Source organism: Esox lucius, chromosome 1 (assembly GCF_011004845.1).
Source record: "Esox lucius isolate fEsoLuc1 chromosome 1, fEsoLuc1.pri, whole genome shotgun sequence".
Taxonomy (NCBI): Eukaryota; Metazoa; Chordata; class Actinopteri; order Esociformes; family Esocidae; genus Esox; species Esox lucius.
In genome coordinates this window covers 36,597,850-36,620,485 of record NC_047569.1, presented here as the reverse complement: position 1 = coordinate 36,620,485, position 22,636 = coordinate 36,597,850, and the positions used below count along the sequence as shown (strand labels likewise).

General features: G+C 43.6%; 1 protein-coding gene across 1 annotated transcript; it reads right to left on the bottom strand.

Annotated features, from left to right (window-relative positions):
- Positions 1-54: 54 nt before the first annotated feature.
- Positions 55-21,715, bottom strand: LOC105012804 (mitogen-activated protein kinase kinase kinase kinase 5). The gene is made up of 31 exons (XM_010873894.3): positions 21,441-21,715; positions 14,584-14,641; positions 14,185-14,275; positions 13,717-13,781; positions 11,279-11,334; positions 11,112-11,159; positions 9,833-9,875; positions 9,640-9,712; positions 9,402-9,533; positions 8,741-8,803; positions 8,411-8,492; positions 7,965-8,087; positions 5,671-5,752; positions 5,534-5,586; positions 5,153-5,214; positions 4,959-5,003; positions 4,821-4,841; positions 4,202-4,247; positions 3,900-4,059; positions 3,627-3,715; positions 3,473-3,514; positions 3,032-3,187; positions 2,765-2,825; positions 2,526-2,628; positions 2,384-2,442; positions 2,098-2,201; positions 1,793-1,970; positions 1,626-1,694; positions 1,385-1,477; positions 1,168-1,291; positions 55-500 (listed from the first exon to the last, which is right to left on the bottom strand). Exons 1-31 carry the CDS (start codon positions 21,546-21,548, stop codon positions 404-406), a joined length of 2,586 nt encoding a protein of 861 aa, XP_010872196.1. The 5' UTR covers positions 21,549-21,715; the 3' UTR covers positions 55-403.
- Between the last annotated feature and the right edge of the window lie 921 nt (positions 21,716-22,636).

The window sequence follows — 22,636 nt, the reverse complement described above, 5'->3', positions numbered from 1 at the left end:
CTAGGTTGAAATGTAAATGACTGCTCTAAAACAAGAAGTCAGAACTGGGCCATCTTTATTTAGTAAATGTCCCCTTTTATTAGAATACATTATGATGGGAATCCTATATGTGGCTCAGCAGGGATGAACAAAGAAGGCCAGAACTGTAGTTCCTTAACCGGATAAATAGGCCTCTGTGGAGGAATGAATACACACGTTTGTCCAGGTATACGCGGACGTCTCTGACTGCGTGAGCTAGCAGTGGAAGCACTCCCTCGGCTCTCAGTTGGTGAGGGATACATTCAGTCTTTGCTCCTTCAGCCCAGCAGCAAGGCAGTATTGTTGGTCATGGACACAGTGCCATGGCAGGTTCTTGAAGTGATTGTGGGTGCTACTTTGAGCTTGGTGCCGTGTGCTAGGCTTCTCATGGTACTTGGACGTAGTTCTCAGCAATCTCCAGGATATACAGGTTACAGAGGCCTGAATGGTCATCACTCGGCCGTGTCTCCAAGACAACCATCCTGGGTTAATCAAAACTATATTTACATTTTTTTATGTGTGTTTATATGTGGGCGTGTGAGTGTTTGTGTGTGTGTGTTGGTGTTTATGTACAGTTAAGCCCAAAAGTTTTAATACCCATGCCAACTTTTGAGCCACAGTGAATTTTTATTTGACGAATAGGTTTCTTCTGGCTGGAAATGACATAAACAAGTGACAAAACACGGTAAGACATTGTGGTGGAGGTACAAATGAATAAGGTAACTATTTCTGTTTTTAGCCATGATTTACAGTTGACTAGTAACTAAATAGAGAACTACTGCTGTTCAGCTGTCCTCAATTTATAGGTGAATAGAACGCTCTCTCATGGTGGAAATTTTAGACCATTTTAAATGGTATAGAAACATGCATTTTCTGCAACAATTTCAAGGGATATGAATAATGTTGGGCATGGCATTTTTCGTAATAAAAAACAAACAAAAAACAGAACTAGTTACGTCATTCATTTGTATCTCCAGCACAATGTCTTATTGTGTTTTTTCACTTGTTTATGTCCTTTCCTGCCAGAAGAAACGTATTGGTCAAACAAAAATTCACTATGGCTCAAAATGTGACATGGGTATGAATACTTTTGGGCTTAACTGTACATGTGTTTGTGTGTATCCAATGAGAATATGCAGGCACACATACCGGTCTGTTCCCACTAGACGATAGATCTTCTTCAGGTCTGTGTACTCCTGCAGTATTTCTGAGCCCTCTCCTCGCCTCTGCCAGCCGTGACGCCACAAAGCCATCAGACTGTTGTCGAAATACACTGAGACAGACAGACAGACATTACGTTTTCGGCCTCTATTTCCTCACACCTCGTGAACCTCACAACAGCGAACGACTGCACTCCTCTACTCACCTACCGCCTCCACATCAAAACTGAAAGTGGTCTGAGCTTGTAACATCCTGTGGCTCGTTGGCGTTCCGTCCAGGCTCACTATGTTTACTGAATCTGAGGGGGGAGAGAGGGCGTGTACGCACAGAGAATGGCATGAGCACGTCTTCCCCTTTTCATTTCACTCCAGCAGGCTGATAGGGGCCCTGCCATTCATCCAAACAGACATCCACTCTACCCAGCCGGACGCTAAAACATGACTTACTGTCAATGAGGACCAGAACCGTGTTAGAATCCAGCTGGTTCAGTTGCACCCTGTCAAGACAGCGGCTCTCTGGAACACACAGACACAAGAAAGATCTGTCCCGTGGGCCCAGACCGGAGAAAGGGTGCAAAACAAACGTGTTCCCGTGACGTGACAGCCCACGGTACCTAAGCCAGTGTTAGTGAACCAGGAGGTGTTGGAGTTCAGGTTGATGTTGTCCAGTTGAACGGGCTGCTCCGAACCGGGGCCCCTGGTCACCCGGATGCACACCAGGGGATACTCTTGCTGCGGGGCCACCATCATCTCAAACACACGCAGGGGACTGGGCAGCGGGAAGTCAAAGTTCTGCGGAGCCCGGGGAGTCCGGGCACAAGTTAAAATGAGTCTGTTCGGGGTGCTGCCTAGTTAGGAACACATAACCCGCTGATGTAATGTGTGAACGCTGGCTGAATGCTAGCTGTGGCGTGTTTACCTTGATCAGCATGAACTTGTGCATGGGCTCGTACCACTGCAGAAGCACAACACTGGCCTCCAGGGCGCAACACAGGAACACACAGCCCCGCTGCACGTTACTGGCTGCGGGATGGACGACACAGTTAGTTCTCTGGAGCAGTGGTCACTTTATTACCTTGATCTGAATTTGATCAGCTTTGCCTTTAGAGCCAAGGGGTGTCACAGACTCGGCCCTGCAACTCAGCGACCGGACCTTCTGAATACATTTCTGTCGTCTAAACTGAACTTTACTTGTACGTTCTTACCCACTGAGCAGGACTTGCAGCCTTTGGTGTCTGGTATTTTAGACGAGACCGCAAACTTCCTGCAATTTACGAAGGAAGAGTGTCAAATTTGAAGTAGTCAACGCCACTTTAGTACTAGTGTCTGGCAATGAATTAGGGTTACCTAGGCAACAGTCTGTGGGTTGGCAAGGCCACCATTCGTTGGTCCTTTCGGGCCTGGTCATACAACTCCTTCAGGAGGTGACAGTAGAGCTGGGATGACTTACCTGTGAAGGAGAACACACGCACACACACACACAAACATGCACAGTCACAAACACACATACACGCACACACAGAGTTTATTTCAGCCTAATACAATGTCATAATTGTGTTATATGCCTATCGCTTGCTGACTCTCACCTGATACTGACATTAGGACATTACTTATGGTGTAGACCCAGGTGCACTTCCCTGGATACAGCTGAAGGGTAGATGAGTACAAAAGAACATTTAATGTGTACCAAGAGAGGTAATAAACGAGTCACATGCAGACATTATGTTGAAGCGGTTCCCAAGCAATTTTGCGGCGCTGCAGCTTTGACATTAGTTTCACTCAGTTGTATGGTCCAACTGTATTTAGCATGAGCTTCATCACTACACATCGCTAACATCACAGTACATTCTTACCAGCTCCATAGTGGCCTCTGAGCTGTTCAGGTTCAGGGTGTAGATGCCCTCGTCTGCTCCCAGGATTAGGTGGTGGTCTTTGGTTGTTGGATGGTCCCACATTGTTGAACAACTGACTTTCAGTGGACAGCCATGGAACACTTTCTTAAAGTACACCTTGGTATGAAGTTGAGAACAGGGCCCATATTTACTCCATTCACTGCTGAGCTAGGACCAGATTTCCCGTGTTCATAAAATCTGATTAATTTTGTTTTAAAAAGCTATAATGATCCTAGATTAGCACTCATACTCTGAGATGCTTTAACAAACAGGGACAAGAGGCATTCTAATTGTTCACACTGTAGAATGTCTGTGGTGGTGTTCCAGATAAACGTCTGTGCATCACTACAGTAGCCTCCATAAATGGAGCGACATACTCAAGACATTAGTGGACACACTTACTGGAGGTTTCTTTAGAACTGGGCTGGGACATTCGGGTGCATCCTACAAAGCAGACAGAAAACAGACCGTAAACACGCATACTGTAGTCCGTCGATCCACCTTTCTGCTAACGAAAAACTAATTTCCAAAAGTAAGAAATGTGTTCCATCCATACCTGAAGAAGTTGTCTTCTCCTCCTCTCTATCTTGGGGGGAAGCTCAGGAGGTTGGAGGTTCTCTAAGCTGTCTGTTATGGAAACAGGGTCTACAGTGGGACACAATCATGTGGTTGCTGAACAACAGGGAGCTCGGAGGGCATGCACTTCAAAGTAAATGTTGAAGGTCAGAGGTCACTCGCCATGAATTGCATTGATTCTGAGAAGGCACGTGTGTAGCAAAGATAACTGTTGTTTTACAAACACGCCACGGGAGGTGGAGGCGGCGCTCACCCGACTTGACGTTCCGCTGGGAGCGAGGACGTGGGACGGGGCGCGTCTGGGTTCCACTACAAGTGCGGAGGAGGGGTGAGGGGGCGTGGAGGGAGCATGATTGCCGGCTACGTTCGTCGTCCCCTGTCACGCTCTCCTCAGAGCTTGTCCGAGCCTTGGGCTGCAAAGAGGAAGTCGTGCACGTTTGAGCTTCAGCCACTGTCTTACAGCGTCGTGCGTGACAGCACCCTACGAGACGCACGGGAACTGTAATGGTAAGACGTCGCCGTCGGTTTTTTAAGAACCACACGGTGGTTGTTTACCTTGGGAGGGAGCGGGGGAGGGATGTCATCTAACGGAACGGTGCTGCTGCTCAGGGAGAAACACACACCAGATCAGGGTTAGAGTGGATTGTTCACATCCACCTCTGGGAGCTTTACTGTGGTAAAGCCTGGCATTTTCAGAGCAGTTCTTAGTACATGATCCAGGATACGCTTTATCATAGTGACTCGGAGTGAAGTCCTAGATCCACCGGCGCTCCCAGACACTTTGTGAAATACACTCCATCAGATCAGAGTGAATGGTAGCGATGGCCAAATGAGGCTTCATTAGCTTTATTGTAGCAGCAGGATGTTATGCCGGCAGCACTCAGATTTTCTTTAACACAATAAAAGCCATCATGGAAATGCATACGGCAATATAATTAACAATGTAGTCTGTAAATATGAAAAGACAAGAACAATATTGTAACAGACATTAAACATAAAATGTACAGACTTGATTGTTAACTATATTGCCTTACATATTTCAATGATGGCTTTTATTCTGAATATATACTCTGAGTTCGCGCTGCTATCATAATTTCCTGCTGCTAGAAGGACATAAATGAAGCCTCGTATGGCCCTCACTAGTGAATGGGGATGTTTTAGTAGAATTGCTTACCTTCTGGCCTGGATAGTAGGGCTTTAAGGAAGAGTATAGAGAGAAGGGGGAGGCGGTTACCAAATAACTCACACACGTGGGGTGTATTTAAAAGGTAATTCATTCATTCATTCCAAATCAAGTGTGCATTGTAATTACATGTCAATATCATCGTAGTCATCATCGGAGTCCAGGGATTGGTCTCTGGGGGGAAAGAAATAAACATCGCTGCGTTAGTTGTCCACACTGATCTAGTCATACTTGATTGGATAATGTGTCCTTAAACTGGAGGAGCTGGAGGCGGGGCCATCGTGAGTCACTGAGATTGGATGGGTGAACAGTAATACGCTTACCTGATGGGGCTCTTGTCACTGCCAGTGGATCCCAGTGTCCTACTCTTCACTGTAGATCGTAGCTGAAGTAAAGACAGAATCACATACAGCTGATAAGGCTATCAGAAAATATGAAGAACCAGTGGTATGCAGTCTTTTAAAAACCATGTGGTTTGCATCCTGAATACTGACTGGCTGATAGTTGACCTTGACTACCACAGGCATAGCATCACATTCCTTTTTACTGCTCTGATTGTTGGTGACCAGCTTATAATAGGAATTATGTGATATGTCACCAATATACCACAGCTAAGCATTGTGTCTGACAACAGCTCTTTTATATTGGCCATATACCACAGCCCCTTGTGATTTATAGTTTTGCATGCCACTTTACCCACTTACCATTGCATCTGCTGATTCTGTCTTCAAGGGCCTCCTGGTGTAGATCTGCTCCACTGATAATACACAATTACACATTTTTTTTGCACACAGTTGTTTCAGAAAAAGTTGTTTTGCATGTGAATAAGAAAATTTCTCACAGCTGATGTCAGAGTTAGTTCTCTCAGCCTGGTTGTGTCTGTTAATGGAGTGAATCCTTCTCAATGAACTGGATCCCACCACCTATAGAATACAGCACAACACAGGAATCATAATATGCTAGCTACAGACAGACTGTTACTGAGGGTTTGCATGGCTGACAGGAGAGACTATGAGATTTACAATGCCTCCGAAACCCATTCACGCCACACAATATATGGTGTTACCACATGAAATCAAAATGGATTTAACAGGTCATTTTAGTCAGTGATCAACACAAAAAACGTCCACAATGGCAAAGCGAAAAAGAAAATGTCTAATTTGTCTAAACGAATAACAACGACGGAAAAAGGAAATAGGTGATTTTGTGAAATATTCACACCCTTTGTTATGCCCCCCGTGAATGAGCTGTAGTGCAAAAAACGTCAACCTGTGTTGTGCAAGTTTCGAAGTCACCCCCCCCCCCGACCCTGCCTCAACACTCTCTGCATGTGGGTTGTCCGTTTGTCTGTCGATGCGACGTTATTTTGGCGGTTGGGCATACATTGCCCACGCTCAGAGGTTCTTGTGTCGTTATAGCTGACGGGCGTATGCCCGTGTTTTCGAATATTCAGTCTAATCATGCAATCAACCTTCGTCAGCAGGTTTGTACATTTCCTGACAAAAACTATATCAAGGAGACAAAGGAAGATTCAAAGCAAATCTGTAATATGGTTCCTCTGAAGCACCAATAAGTGGTAGGACATAACATTTCCAAGGCAATGAATCTCTCTTGGAGCAAAGTAAAGTCTGTCTTTAAAAACGGCGAGAAATATAACACAACTGTGAATCTATCTAGAACAGGCCATCCTTAAAATATCCGGGCGAGAAGTCAGTTAGGCCACTAAATGTGTGTTCACATTCCACCTTAGCCCAGGACAAAGATCCTCCTAAACCCTGGACTAAGAGCCTCCTAAACCCTGGGCTAAGTGCTTCCTTAACCCTAGCCTAAGAGCCTCCTAAACTCTGGCCTAAGATCATCCTAAGCCTTGGGCTAAGAGCCTCCTAAACCCTGGGCTAAGAGCCTCCTAAACTCTGGACTAAGAGCCTCCTAAGCCCTTGACTTGATGTGGGCTAGCACGACCCTTAGCCTAGGGCTAGCTGGCCCTGCTCTGGAGCAGGGTTAACCCAGACCTTTCAGGGCTAGCCCAGAAACACGGTGACAAAATAACCGTGTGAAACAGTGAAGAACAAAACCATAAAAATGTTTATTGTCCAGCCACAAAACCTTTCCTTTCACTTAATTAACATTCGCTCTTGACACGCACCGCTACCAACAGCTTCGTAATTCTATTTCGGTCCTTTCACACTGCAAACCTTTGTTGCTTCAAAGGTTTGCACTTTCCTCCAAGACATTAGCAGCCGATCCTTTAAGTCCTGTAAGTTGTAAGGTGGGGCCTCCATGGATCGGACCTGTTTGTCCAGCACATCCCACAGATGCTCGATTGGATTGAGATCTGTGGAATTTGGAGGCCAAGTCAACACCTTGAACTCGTTGTATTCCTCGAACAATTTTTGCTTTGTGGCAGGACACATTACCCTGCTGAAAGAGGCCAATGCCATCAGGGAATACCGTTGCCATGAAAGGGTGCACATGGTCTGCAACAATGCTCAGGTAGGTGGTACGTGTCAAAGTAACATCCACATGAATGGCAGGACCCAAGGTTTCCAGGCAGAATATTGCCCAAAGCATCATACTGCCTCTGCTGGCTTGCCTTCTCCCATAGTGAATCCTGGTGCCATATGTTCTCCAGGTAAGCGACACACACACACCCGGCCATTCATGTAATGTAACAGAAAACATGATTCATCAGACCAGGCCACGTTCCTCCGTTGCTCTGTGGTCCAGTTCTGATGCTCATGTGCCCATTTTAGGCACTTTTGTCAGTGGACAGGGGTCAGCATGGGCTCCCTGACTGGTCAGCGGCTACACTGCCCCATACGCAACACACTGCAATGAATTGTGTGTTCTGACCCCTTTCTGTCAGTACCAGCATTAACTTTTTCAGCAATTTGAGCTACCTGCTTCTAACACATCAACTTTGAGGATAGAACTGGCAAAAACTACACATTTTAATCCTTTTTATGTAATGTTGTAACACAATAAATTGTGGAAATATCCAACGAGATGAATGCCTTTGAGAGTCACTGCACAGGCCCAATGTTACATGAGCATATGGCATGTTATGTCTATTGCTTTACTATATGACACAAGAACATTTCACGGTCAAATCTTGGTTTGTAGTTGTGCACGTACAGTGATCTCCCCATCATCCTCCTCAGCTGGCAGGCAGGGCTTCAGTTTCTCAGGATGTCGCAGCTTCTCCAGCAGATCCAGGATTAGATCCTGCTTCAGACTGGGTTGTGTCAGAAACAGGTGCTGCGGAACACAGACAGAAAGAGGGAGAAAGTGAAAGAGGGAGAGAGAAAGTGAAAAGGGGAGAGAGAGAGAGTGAGGGCAAGAGAGAGAGTGAGGGCAAAGGGAGAGAGAGAGCGAGAGGCAGAGAAAAAGAGAGGGACAGGGAGAGAGAGTGAAGGCGAGGGAGAGAGTGAGGTGGAATCGAAGAGAGAGACAAAAAAAAATATTTGCGACAGCAGGAGAAAATAAACTGAGGAAAGGTGAGTGAAGGCAGAGGAAAGAGAGGAGTGACACTGACCAGAATAGAGAAAACATAAACATTGAGTTTCATGAGGTTTACTCACTGTGAGCATCTTCGCTGCACTAGGTCTCTTCTTAGGGTTCCTGATGAGCATCGCCTTGACAAAGTTATAAAACATGGAGGACCTAATGCCAAAACATGGTAGAAGAAAACGTTTTATTGACAGCCAGCAGACCGCACACATCAGGGACTTTAAATGAATTGTCTCAATTACAAAGAACTGTCTGTCAGTGACACAATAGAAGTGGTTGTGACCAAAATGCCTTCCCAGTTCATTTCTTCTGAACTGAACCCCACGTGCCCTGGTCACATGTAGGGAACTGCTTAGAAAACAGGGTTTCATTTGGAACACAAACAAGTTTTCACTCCATACCATTTGGCCTTTTCCTTTAGTTTAGGAGGCTGGTAGCCACTTTTAGACATAAGGAACAGCACCCTGAAAAAAAGAGAAGGTTTTGTTGTCAGGTTTTTTGTGTGACGGTGTGTGTGTGACGGTGTGTGTGTGTGTGTGTGTGTGTGTGTGTGTGTGTGGTATCCGGGTCAACACATGGACCAGGCATAAAGGTCGGGTTAAAGGGACAGTATGTGTAGGTACATTCTTGATCTGGACATGAGGGGGCTTGGAATGAGGACACGTTCTGGACGTGTGAATGGACCAAATAATCGATTTATGACATAGGGCAAGGGTGTTCCATGGTTCCACGGAGGGCCGAGTGTCTGCAGGTTTTGGTTTTATCCTACAAATCGATTCCCAGTTCAGACCTTAACAACCAGGTGAGGGTAGGAACTAACCAATCAGTGACCTAATTAATTAATCAATCAAGCACAAGGTGAGAGCGAAAACCCAGTAGACACTCGGCCCTCCATGGAACCGTTTTGACACCTCTGACCTAGGGGGTTTTAGTCATCGGCGTGTGTTTACATGCATGTGATTACGTGTGTGTGTTTACGTGCGTGCGTTTACGTGCATGGGATTACATGCGTGCGTTTGTGTGCGTGCGATGACGTGTGTGCGTTTACGTGCGTGTGATTACCGTAGCGGGTGTACGTCGAACAAGGGCGGCTGCAGCTCGGCCAGCTCAATGGCCGTGATCCCCACGGACCACACGTCACACAGCTCGTTGTAGCCCCCCTTGATCTCCACTGCCGCCACCTCTGGGGCCATCCTGAAACAACGGGGCAACGATCATGGTTGTGTCGACGCAAGGACCACCCCAAGGACCATCCCAACGTGGAACCCAGAGAGGGAACTCGGTGGATTTTGACCCTCACCAGTAAGGAGTTCCTATGAAGGACATCCGCCGCGCCAGCGTAGCCGTGATCTGAGCCGAAATCCCAAAGTCCGCTAAACAGCCAGACGAAGTGGAGATTGTTCAATAATATATCAAGTATATAATATTCTTAGGACAAAGTTCCTTGCGGTGATGTTGACTGGTGAGCACATTAGTTATTTTCAGTCACGTACCTAGTTTCACCTCTCCTTGGTCGTTCAGGAGAATGTTGGCCCCCTAGAATACAAGGAAATCAAACACCAACCATCACGAGACAACATCTTTGTCCACTGTATAAGGTCCTTTCTATACACCAACCATCACGAGACAACATCTTTGTCCACTGTATAAGAGCCTTTCTATACACCAACCATCACGAGACAACATCTTTGTCCACTGTATAAGAGCCTTTCTATACACCAACCATCACGAGACAACATCTTTGTCCACTGTATAAGAGCCTTTCTATACACCAACCATCACGAGACAACATCTTTGTCCACTGTATAAGAGCCTTTCTATACACCAACCATCACGAGACAACATCTTTGTCCACTGTATAAGAGCCTTTCTATACATCAAGGGACCAATGTGTGACATTTCAGGAGTCAACAATTCAGAATCATTAGATTAAGATTACATTGACATATGATTTCTTGCAACTTAAGTAATAACTTGCAGTTAGAGGAATAAAATTCCAACTTGCAATAAGAAAACATCTGAACGTTTTGTCATCCTAGTAGCCGAGTCTATAAGTCCTTTAGTAAATGTCTCTATAGTTTATAGCCATTCTAATCATTCCTGAAGACTGCAGAAGATAAAAGCATAAATAGTAGAAGAGTTGATGTAATCACATAAACAATGGTGTCCATCAATATGCTATCTGGCTGGAACAAAACCAAACCTTTATGTCTCAATGCCAAGAATTACTTCTGGGAAAAACAAGGTACTGTTCATCGCCCGGCTAATCCCTATGGTGAAGATTGGTGGCGAGAGCGTCATGCTATTGGGTGGCTTCCCCTTGCAAGGACTGGGAGACTGGTCAGAATTGAAAGATTAATGTTGCAAAATACAGAGGTCCTTAAATAAAACCTTATCCAGAGTACCTTATCAAGACCACAGACTGGGGCAAAGAGTCACCTTTCAGCACGACTATGACACAAAGCAAACAGCCAAAGGCCTGAATTGAAACCTAATGAACATGTGTGGATGGACCTAAAGATCACAGTTCACAGTTCCAGGTGTTCAAAGCTGATAGAAGCATACCCAAGAGGACTCACCAAAGGTGTTTCTAAAAAAAGTACTGAATAAAGGGTCTGAATACTAATGTACATTTCCATTTTTCTTTTCAATAAATTGCCATGATTTAGAAATACACAAAAACAAACGTTGCATACTGAACAGCAGCATGAAGTTCTAGATGTGAAATTCACATCTAGTAGGTCATGAAGTCGTTCCATCATGTCATCTCACCTTAATGTCTCTGTGAATCTTCTTCTGGCCATGTAGGTAATCCAGGCCCTACAAATACCCAATACACCTTGTCACTTTTCAGGGATTAGTTGAAACTATGATCGACAACCATACTGAGACATGACAGGTGTGCTCACAACCATGTTGTTTCGCAAAATGAGTCTTACCTGCAACATCTCCCTGCAGACATATGCAATCTGAAGCTCCGACAGAGGCCCGGTCACTAGAGGGAGGGACAGCAGTTAAACTCTGACCAACAGTTACACATGCACACAAACACAGCCGCACACAAACACAGCCGCACACAAACACAGCCGCACACAAACACGAACTACACGCACGGATAAACTTCTAGCGGGATGTGCTGCAAACTGCTGCATGCCGGAGTTTATTGAAACATGGCTAGAACCCATGGTGCCTGAGTCGCCTGCTACTCCGGGTGGTTTTTCCATCTTCGACAGGCTGGTCAGAACACACATCTGCTCTTCCCTTCCCAACACCTTGGATCCCTTTCAATTTGCATATCACCCCAACAGATCTACAGACGATGGCATCGGCCTGACTGCACACACCACCCTCTCCCACCAGGAAAAGGGTAACACATAGGTGAGGATGCTGTTCGTGGACTACAGCTCAGTATTCTACACTGTTGTGTCCCCTAAGCTCATTCCCAAGCTCAGGACCCTGGGACTTAACACCTCCCTTTGCAATTGGATCCCGACAGGTAGACCCCAAGTGGTGAGAATGGGCAACCTCACCTCCCCTGCACTGTTTCTTTGCTTTGGTCCTGCCCAACCCCTTTTCCCAATGTTACTACTGTACATTATAGGAGAGTCCAATAAACCTCTGAATGTTGCCCATTCCTCTTCCCGTCATTCCTCTAAAGAGGAGACATAACATGTGTGCAATAACTCTCACCAACTTCTACAGGTGCAGAATTGATGAGTCAGCCTACAGGGAAGTCAAGTGCCTGGCAGCATGATGCGCTGACAACAACCTTGACACTCCATGCAAAATAAACCAAGGAGCTCGTTGTGTATTACAAGAAGTCTAAAGGCTGCAGTCCCGCCCCAGTTCTCATTGATGATAGAGGTGGAGCATGTGTCCGGCTTCTTCAGTGTCCACGTCTCCGAGGACCTCCCCTGGACCCTCAACACCTCAAACCTGGTCAAAAAGGCACAGCAGCGCCTGCACTTATTGAGGAGGCTGAAGAAGGCCAGTCTGTTCTCCAAGATCCTTGTGAACTTTTACAGCTCCGCAATCAAGAGAGTTCTGACTAACTACGCTTCAGTGTGGTTTTGCGGATGCACCCTAGCTGACCAGAAGACCCTGACGATAAAGTTGAATCCAATCTAACTGAGAGCATCCTCTCAGGCTGAATTACTGCCTGTTACAGCAGCTGCTCCACTGCAGACCACAAGTCCCTCCTGGAGATGGTGGAGTGAGTGGAGCGTATCATTGGCTGCCATCTTCCCTCCGTGCAAGGCATCTACCATACACAATTCCTGAGGAAAGCACAGAACATCATCAAAGACTACAGCCACCCAGGCTATGGTCTGCTCACACTGCTGCCGTTGGGAAGACATTAACGTAACATCAGGGCACGCACTCCCACATTCAAATTGTTTTTTCCCCTCAGGCCATAAGGCTTTTCACCTGTAATCTCGTCACATTCTATATACATTAGCATATTTTAATGTAACCATTCATAGGCACTACTACACTACTACACTACTACACTGAGACAAAATGCACTGCTCCAACAAATGAAGGGAACACTTAAATTATACAACGGGTCTCGAACGAAATATATTCAAGATCAAATTCTTTACTGTATGTTGTGTAATTTGTTGAGAGCAAAATGACGTAACGGTCAGTGGAAACCAAAATCACCAACCGATTGAGGACTGGATTCAAACTCACACTGAAATCACAGGCTGTTCCAACTTGTGTGAATTTAAACCACCACTCACTCACACACATAAACAACCCCCCACTCACACACATACACAACCAGCCCGCTCACACACATAAACAACCAGCCCGCTCACACACATAAACAACCACCCCACTCACACACATAAACAACCACCCCACTCACACAAATAAACAACCACCCCACCCACACACATAAACAACCACCCCACTCAGACACATAAACAACCCCCTACTCATACACAACCACCCCACTCACACACATAGTCAACACCCAACTCACACACATAAACAACCCCCCACTTACACACATACACAACCAGCCCGCTCACACACATAAACAACCAGCCCGCTCACACACATAAACAACCACCCCACTCACACACATAAACAACCCCCTACTCATACACAACCACCCCACTCACACACATAGTCAACACCCTACTCACACACATAAACAACCCCCCACTTACACACATACACAACCAGCCCGCTCACACACATAAACAACCAGCCCGCTCACACACATAAACAACCACCCCACTCACACACATAAACAACCCACTACTCACACACATAGACAACCACCTCACTCACACACATACACAACCACCTCACTCACACACATACACGAACGCACTCACCCACCAACACACAGACAAACACACACCATGGTAAACGTCCTGGAGAGAACCTCCTCCACAGAACTCCATACAGATCCACAGTTTGTTGGCCCTAGAAACACATAAACACACACAAAACACACGTTATATACATATTATACACAGACACATTGCTAAGTTAGACGCCCATATATTCTATCATGAACACAAATTATAATATTCCCAACTAGTGTGTAGAATCACAACACAACTGATAATATTCCCAACTAAGGTGTACAATTACAACGCAACTGCTAATATTCCCAACTAGTGTGAATCACAACAGAACTGATAGTATTCCAAACTCGAGTGTACAATCACATCACTACTGATGATATTCCCAAGTAATCTGTATAATCCCAAAATAACTGATAATATTCACAAATAGTCAGTACAATCCCAACACAACTGATGATATTCCAAAGTAGTCTGTATTATCTCATTCCAATACATCTCGGTCTGCAGTTTCCACTAACCGTATATAGCTGCCATAATAGGCCACAATGTTGCGATGTTTGCAGCTCTTCACAATGACTATCTCCTGTTGTATGGTTGAGAAGTCATCCTCTGTGCGGGGAAAGGTCATGTAATCTCATACGTCACACAACAATGCAGTTAATGCGTTCCAGATTGTGTCACCACCTAGCTAGGTAGCATCATTTTAGCATGTATCCCCCGAAATCATTGGGAATGTAATCAACATTATAAATGCAATCAATTATAAAAACTTGACATTTGCATTTACTAGCAGTGTGGATCGTGCACAAATCCTGTGAATGTTCTTTATTCACCTTGCCTGCTGTGATGGAACCAAAAGTCAGAGAAGCTGAAACCCAGCCCTGCGCATTTGAAAGATTTCTAGAATATTCTCTTACCCGGCTCCATCTTGATGACCTTAATGGCCGCCAGTTCATCGTTCTGCTTGCTCCGTGCCTGAGAAACAAACCGCTGCATCACTGTCTGGTCTAATTTAAAATGACACCCATAACATGATTCAGTGACCTTAGGACAGATGGTTTTGAGTAGGTGCCATGTTTACTTAAAATTGAGTGTGGGGTTCCTTGTGATCGTGAGGTTCTGTTAGATTCATTCTGCCAATAAGGTCAGTGTTAGACTGTGAGGAAACACCCACACACCAGGACTGCCCAAACTGTTTCTACTTGTTCATTGCTAAACCACACAGCCTACGTACAGTAAAGATCACAAGTAAGAGACAGTGTTTCTTAGTTGACACAGCGTCCCTAAACATAGATTGTGTGTATGTGAGGTGGAAAGCAGACAGACAGCTGGGGCGTGTGGGGGGATTGGTGAGTGGATGGCTACTAAAGGAAAGACACAAAACAAACAATGCTCATCTCGCAGACCACTGGAAATGTTGTCATGGAAGCCAGGCAGTTTCCGTGGTGACGTGAGACTGATTGACACCACACAGATGCACATACAAGAGCAATGTCAGTCTTTCAACCTTGCACAGATCGACGGGCGACCAATGTCAGAAGAGGCCCAGCAGCCAATGATGATGGCTTTATGTAACTCAAGATACGTCTGTAGAAGTTGTTGAATGCAGGTAAAGAAGGACTGGTCGAAGAACAGTCTTTGCAGAGTATTAGTTAATGGTGACAGGAGACCTTCAGCACTCAGGAGAATCCTGTGTTTGATCTTGGTGCACTTTAAAAGCAGTACATCACGTTCTCAGACGTATGGTACCACAGAAATAAACCCTGCTCGTTATCTTTCTTACACCTTATTTCCCTGTCATTCACACTTACTGAATATTACTTTTCTCTCTGAACTGTTTCATTTTCTTTTTAAGACTTGCAATCTGATTACAGCACCTGTGGAATCTCCCTTTGTGTCCAGCTCGATTTAATGTAATTTTGTATTTATTTGTCTATTGCCGTGTACTATACTATTTTCTTGGGCTTTATTACATTATTTCTGTATTTATGTTTGCCAGGTCGTTATTCAATTCATCTGAATTCGACTGATATACATTTGTTTTAATAAATTAAATAAATACTGAATCCACCTAAACTGGCAAGGTCACACAAACAAATCCTATAATTTGTGGGGACCAGAAAAGTTTTTTCTGGCTGATCATCAAAAGGAAACAAGCAAAGGGGTTAGCTTATGAGTAAAACTTACATTTGGGGTTAATATTAGAATTACTGTTAGGCATTAAGTGTTGGTTTTAGGGTTAGGGTTAATGTTAGGTGATAGGGAACATTAACCTCTGTTGTTTGATCCCGATAAGGATGTTTAATAACCCGGTGGAGCCCAAAGGATTCCAGCACATCAAGTAGAATGAGAAAATCCTTTGAAGAAGGTTATGTTTATGTTTAGGATAACAGTTACAATTGGGGTTAGAGTTTAGGTTTGAATCTAAGCTGAAATGATCACATTCACTTCATTTTTTTCAACTGGGTCCAGAAAAATTACATAACCCTACTTTTATTGGGCCTATTGAAACCCTCATCTCCACATAGACCAGGATCACACGCACACACATACACACACACACACACACACACACACAAATGCATTATATCCTCTATTTTTCTGTGTATAAATACAGCTGAATCTCACTTCTTCTTATATTCACTTACTGGCCTTGGGTCAAAGCTTGCACCTGTCACAAAATGTTAGTGTATTTCATTGGTAGAAAACCATCACAGAAACTCATCCTTTCCAGGAATAGTATCGTGGCAGAAACTTAACTTAATGAAACTAACCCTTTACACAACTTCACCTTACAAAAAGGATTCAATAACTATGGCCAAGTGAGATATAAGCTATTGCATCAAACACCTGGAGATTTGAGTCAGTATGCCACATAAGGAGTCAAATCCATGTCTAAAAAGGTTGGTTAAATAGCACAATGTTGTCAAATGTGGCAGATAGAAGTTTTGACATAAAACTATCAGAAGGTCCAGTTATGGGGAATCTTCATTAATTGGTCACTAGATAATTGCATATACAATGAATACAATTCCTACAAAAATAAAAATTAAATGGAAAACAACCAAAAGTGTATGCAAGGCGGTCGCTATGATTCATAAACTGGAATTATCACAGTAAAATTCACATTACATTCTCTGGCTGTTAATAGGTTTGTATGCTCTCCAGCCTCAAGTGGAAATTCAACAGAAATAAGGAAAGACGAAATGAATAGAAAATCCCAACTGGTGTAAATGCATACGCTTCAACCCAAACCAAACTCTGTAATGGAAGATCGCAACGTCGTAGTGGATGGCTACTAAGGAATAACCCCAAGATACTGTAAAAACAGAAACAATGTCATCCTCTGCATCTCAGCAACCCTTGCTTATATCTTTTCATATATTGCAACTGACTGACTATAGATAAAGACATTCACAATTAAGCGCAGCTGATTCTAATGACTTATGGAAACACTGAACACTTTCTAATGAAACAGTGGGTCCATAGACTCATTGTGAGCCTGGGAGGAATCAAAACCTTAATACTGTACATGTTTATGGTACATTACAGTTACCCTGGAGCTACCTCTCTCCTCAGACCAAGAGGCTTTCCCCGCAAGTACATGCACAATGTAATACAACGCAGTATATGAACAATTTCCTGCAGTGTCAAGTCAGGCCTGATTCAAAGTACTGCTTTCTGAACATTGAATCTCTAATTCCTCATACTCTATACGTTTAAATTGATCACAGTCCACAAATGCTGTAATATCTGAAAACATTCAGGCATTTTTGTTAAAAATAAAAAATGTATGGACATTTGATGTGCATTCAGTTTTAATGGGCTGTGGCTGTGTAATAGTTAGTGAGAAGGAGTGAATGGTTAAACATATCTAGCAACACAATGAATACCCAGTGAAAGGTATTGACAGGCTGCGTTACAAGTCAAACCAGTTGGGGATTTGTACATCACTGTGGTACAAAGTGTTTTGAAAATTCACCACATACTTCTGAAATTAGTACCACAGAGATAACAAAAAAAATATCTTTAAATAAAGCATAGGGGTTGATGTTGAAAAAACAGATCTTAGATAGATGTGTACTAAAGAACTAGGCTGCTTTCATCGTACGGAGTGGCAAAGCAGAAGTGTCTAATTGTTTACATATAGGAGGCGTAGCACCCGTTCCAGCAGTCTGGGCTTCATAGCAATCTAGTTAGTTCGCCAGAGGTGGTACACAAGGCTACATAAGGTTGAATGTCACCAATGGCCCCAAAAACACTGCACAAAACAATAATCTGGTTGCTGTTGCTGTGAACCCACCACATGCGGTCAGCGGTGCTCTCAATGCAAAAGAAACACACCATCCTTAGGCTGCTAAAAAAATCCATCAGAGAGAAAGCAGGAACATTAGGAGCGGCCAATTCAACAGTTTGGTACATTCTGAGAAAAAAAAGAAAACACTGGTGAGCTCCGCAACACAAAAAGGCCTGGACGTCCACAGAAGACAACAGTGGTGGAGGTTTCGTAGGATCCTTTCCATGGTAAAGAAAAACCCCTTCATAACATCGAGCCAAGTGAAGAACACTCAAACATAAAAAGTCCAGATTTGACCAAAAAACATCTACAAAAGCAAGCCCAGGTCTTTGGTACAAAGAGTTTTGAAAATTCACCACATACTTCTGAAATTAGTACCACAGAGATAACAAAAACTATCTTTAAATAAAGCATAGGGGTTGAAGTTGAAAAACAGATCTTAGATAGATGTGTATTAAAGAACTAGGCTGCTTTCATCGTACGGAGTGGCAAAGCAGAAGTGTCTAATTATTTACATATAGGAGGCATAGCAACCGTTCCAGCAGTCTGGGCTTCATAGCAATCTAGTTAGTTCGCCAGAGGTGGTACACCTCTAAGGCTACATAAGGTTAAAGGTCATGGCCCCCAAAATACCACACAAAACAAATCTACTGGTGGATGATCGTAGGATCTTTCCATGGTAAAGAAAAACAACTTCACAACATCCAGCCAAGTGAAGCACACTCTACAGGAGGTAGACATATCATTATCCAAGTCTATCATAAAGAGAAGACTACATGAGAGCAAATACAGAGGGTTCACCACAAGGTGCAAACCAGATTAGACTTTGCCAAAGAACATCTAAAAAAGCCAGCCCAGGTCTGGAACAGCATTCTTTGGACAGATGACACTAAGATGAACCTGTACCCGAATGATGTGGAGAAAAAGTATGGAGAAGGCTGGGAACGGCTCATGATCTGAAGCATTCCACATCATCTGTAAAACACAGTGGAGGCAGTGTGATGGCATGGGCATGCATGGCTTCCAATGGCACTGGGTCACTAGTGTTTATTGATGATGTGAAAGGAGATTGAAGCAGCTGGATGAATTCTGAAGTGTTTAGGGATATATTGTCTGCTCAGATTCAGACAAATTCAGTGAAGTTGATTGGACGGCGCGTCACTTTACAGATGGATAATGACCTAAAACATACTGTGAACTGTTTTTTTAGGCAAAGAAGTGGAATATTATTCAATGGCCGAGTCAATCACCTGATCTCAACCGGATCGAACATGCATTTCACTTGCTGAAGATAAAACCTACGGCAGAAAGACCCACAAACAAACATAATCTGAAGACAGCTGCAGTAAAGGACTGGCAAAGCATCACAAAGGAGGCAACCCAGCATTTGGTGAAGTCCCTGAGTTCCATAGTTCAAGCAGTCATTGCCTGCAGAGGATTAAAGTATTACAAAATGAAAATTTTATTTATGACTGTGTTTATTTGTCCAATTACATTTGAGCCCCTGAAATAAGGGGACTGTGTATGAAAATGGTTGCAACACCTAAACACTTCATACAATATTTTTGTTCAACACTTTGAATTTAAGCTGAGGACCTACTTTCAAATACAAATTCATGATTTATAAAAGAAAAATCTAATATCTATTTGTTTTGTGGGGAGTGTATATCAAAATAAAACATTTCATGTACCAGATACTCAAATACCGATCAATGTGATACCCAGTCAGGTTCCCTGACCCCCCTTTCCAGATAATGCTGAAGCAAACTGCACATTACCCAAGCCTGCTTTCTTGACACTGTGGGTGAGTGAAGTCCCACATATGCAGGTCTCCATCACAGTGCAAGTCTGCTTGTGAAGTCAACACATAGGATATCTCTGTGTGTGTGTGTGTGTGTGTGTGTGTGTGTGTGTGTGTGTGTGTGTGTGTGTGTGTGTGTGTGTGTGTGTGTGTGTGTGTGTGTGTGTGTGTGTGTGTGTGTGTGTGTGTGTGTGTGTGTGTGTGTGTGTGTGTGTGTGTGTGTGTGTGTGTGTGTGTGTGTGTGTGTGTGTGTCTTTGTCTGTCATAGTCAAGCATATGAAAACCTGTCGCGGGTTCAACGCTTAGAATCTGTATTCATCCACTTTGCAGACAAATGTATTTGTTTGCACTGACTGCCACCATAGGAGTTGAAGAATGCAAAGCACTGTGAAAATAGAGCAGAATCTATTGATGGCCTCAATCTTTCTCAGCAGAGGAAGTGTGCTCAGCATCGCCCCTACTTTGCATCAGTCACATGCACAGTGGACAAGATTCTGAACCAAGCAGCTGGTGGATAGCAGCCGCTCATCAAGCAAGGCCTTTCATCACATCATTATTCTACAAGATCACCACTTACATTGCATACTGGAATTCTGAAAGGGGCATACATTCCAGAATATTCATGCTTGCTACCCTGATGCTTCAGCATCCAATTCATTGCACCTGAAAAACATGATTGTGCCGAAGAGCGTACTCAGAATGTGGTGTTAAAATGTGGCAAATCATTCAGCATTTACTGAAATTAATATGACGGGACCCTATGAATATTATAAAAGATAGGAAGTGTCCTTGCAGCATGTGGATAAGAAGTGTCACAGCAAGACAACGTGTGATATTGCCTCCTGATCATGTATGTTTAAATTGACGTTTCAACATCAATCCTTATGCCCTATCCTAAACTAAGGTAAACACATTGTGTACCTAATGTGGTCAAAACCAATGTGACAGTGAATTTGTGTCTTGTTCCAACAGTTAGTGCTTGAGAAAGCAACAAAAAACTACAGATTAACCAAACTACTACCTGCTGTACAACGCCACCATGACACTGACCAGGGTTCTGTGGCTGGTATACCCATCTGATATCACGGGGAGAGTACTGGACTCAGTTATCACAAGAAAGGCAAAACATATCTACCTTTATTTGTTGGTGAGCCCAAGTCCAATTTGAGAGAACATAATCCATTAAGAATTGATAAAATTATGCTATCATTTAATACGCGTTCTTCTAACAGGAAGGAACATATTCACAAAATCAAAAGCGAAAGACTACGAGGTGATGAAAGAAACCTGTATAATATATATATGTATATAAACAAATATATATATATATATATATATATATATACAAATTTTAATCTAAACTATTAAAGAACTTTCTGTTCTTCTAAAATTACTTCCTGTTTTGAAACAGAAATACCAAAAACACTAAACTCAAAAGTTCTGAGAATACAAAAAAATCCAACATGGTTGATTTATTCGAGAAATGTAGGCCACGAGTAATGTCTGCCCAGACAGACAAAACATTTACACCGAAGAATGTTTCACTGTAAATCAGACAGTTCCAAACACAGGCCTCCTGGCCTCCAAATATTAGACAGGGAAGTAAAAAGCACAGCATAAAGAGTCTACCAATGCCTCTGGAGATGTCCTGGCTGCAAGCTGTTCTAACCTCTGACCTTGTAAACCTCTCCATAGGTGCCTCCACCGACCCGCAGCAGGATCTCGAAGTCGTCCTCGGGGTTCCGGGTGGAGATGTCAAGTGCAGCCCGGTATTGGGAATCCATTACTGCTGAAGCATGGCACACACACACGCACACACACGCACAAATGTAATCTCCCTCCACCGACTACTGTTCCTGCCAAAGGCACAAAAACAGCACACACTCTCTCACCTTCCTTCTTCTCTCAACAGTTAACCCCCCTCCCTCCAACTCACTCACTCACTCTCTCTGCTGTTTAGTGTGGCTCATTTACATACACTCTGGTTTTATTTCCTGTTGGGTGTGTGTCTGTGAACGTGTGAGTATGCATCAGAGAGAGGAGAGACTATTCATCTGTGTGCACGCGCGCATGTGCAACTTCACATTTTCACCTTCAGCTGCGTTGTGTATTTTTTGTGTGGGTTTTCTCTTGTCATTTGGGCATGCCTGCAGAGGTGTGAGCTTCTGGGCTGCAGTGCTGCTTTCGTTTGGAGCCACTTGTAATTGCCTGACTTCCTGTAGAGCAGGAATGCATCAATAATCACTTGTTCAATAGAAAATTGTTGTAACTGCCACATTTCAGAGTATTAGATTTCATTCAGTTAATGAAGACCCCAACCATAACCCTTTTACCATAAATATTTTGACAAAAAGTTAATTGCATGACCTGTCTGACAATACGACTACTAAAAGAGACAACTGTATCGCTCCAGTATCGATAATAAAACATAAAACAGAAAGAGAGGAAACATTTGCTGGATCTTTTTAAAGCACAAGAGAAGTTAGACACTAATCCGACTCGACTGTTGTTCTTTGTGACCTGTAACATATTTTGTGTAGGAGATTTCTATGTACTTCATTGGCTGTACTTTTTCAAGGTTATTTAAGGATGTTACTTCATTTTTCTCTGTTCCAATCTACCTATAAATCCCATTCCACTATTAATGCAAATTTATTATGGACAAAATACGACCAATTCCTTCTTTAAATTGTGTTCTGAGTGGATACCTGTTTACTCTTACTTCTGCAGTTTCTTAAGAGGGCTACTTTTGCAGGCTAATATGGTACGTTTGATTGTTTCATGTCATTCATTTAGAAAACAACGTTGACATTTAACCCACACCTTGTCACTGCATTCAAGCCTTTCCACGTTGTATCTGTCAAAGGCCATG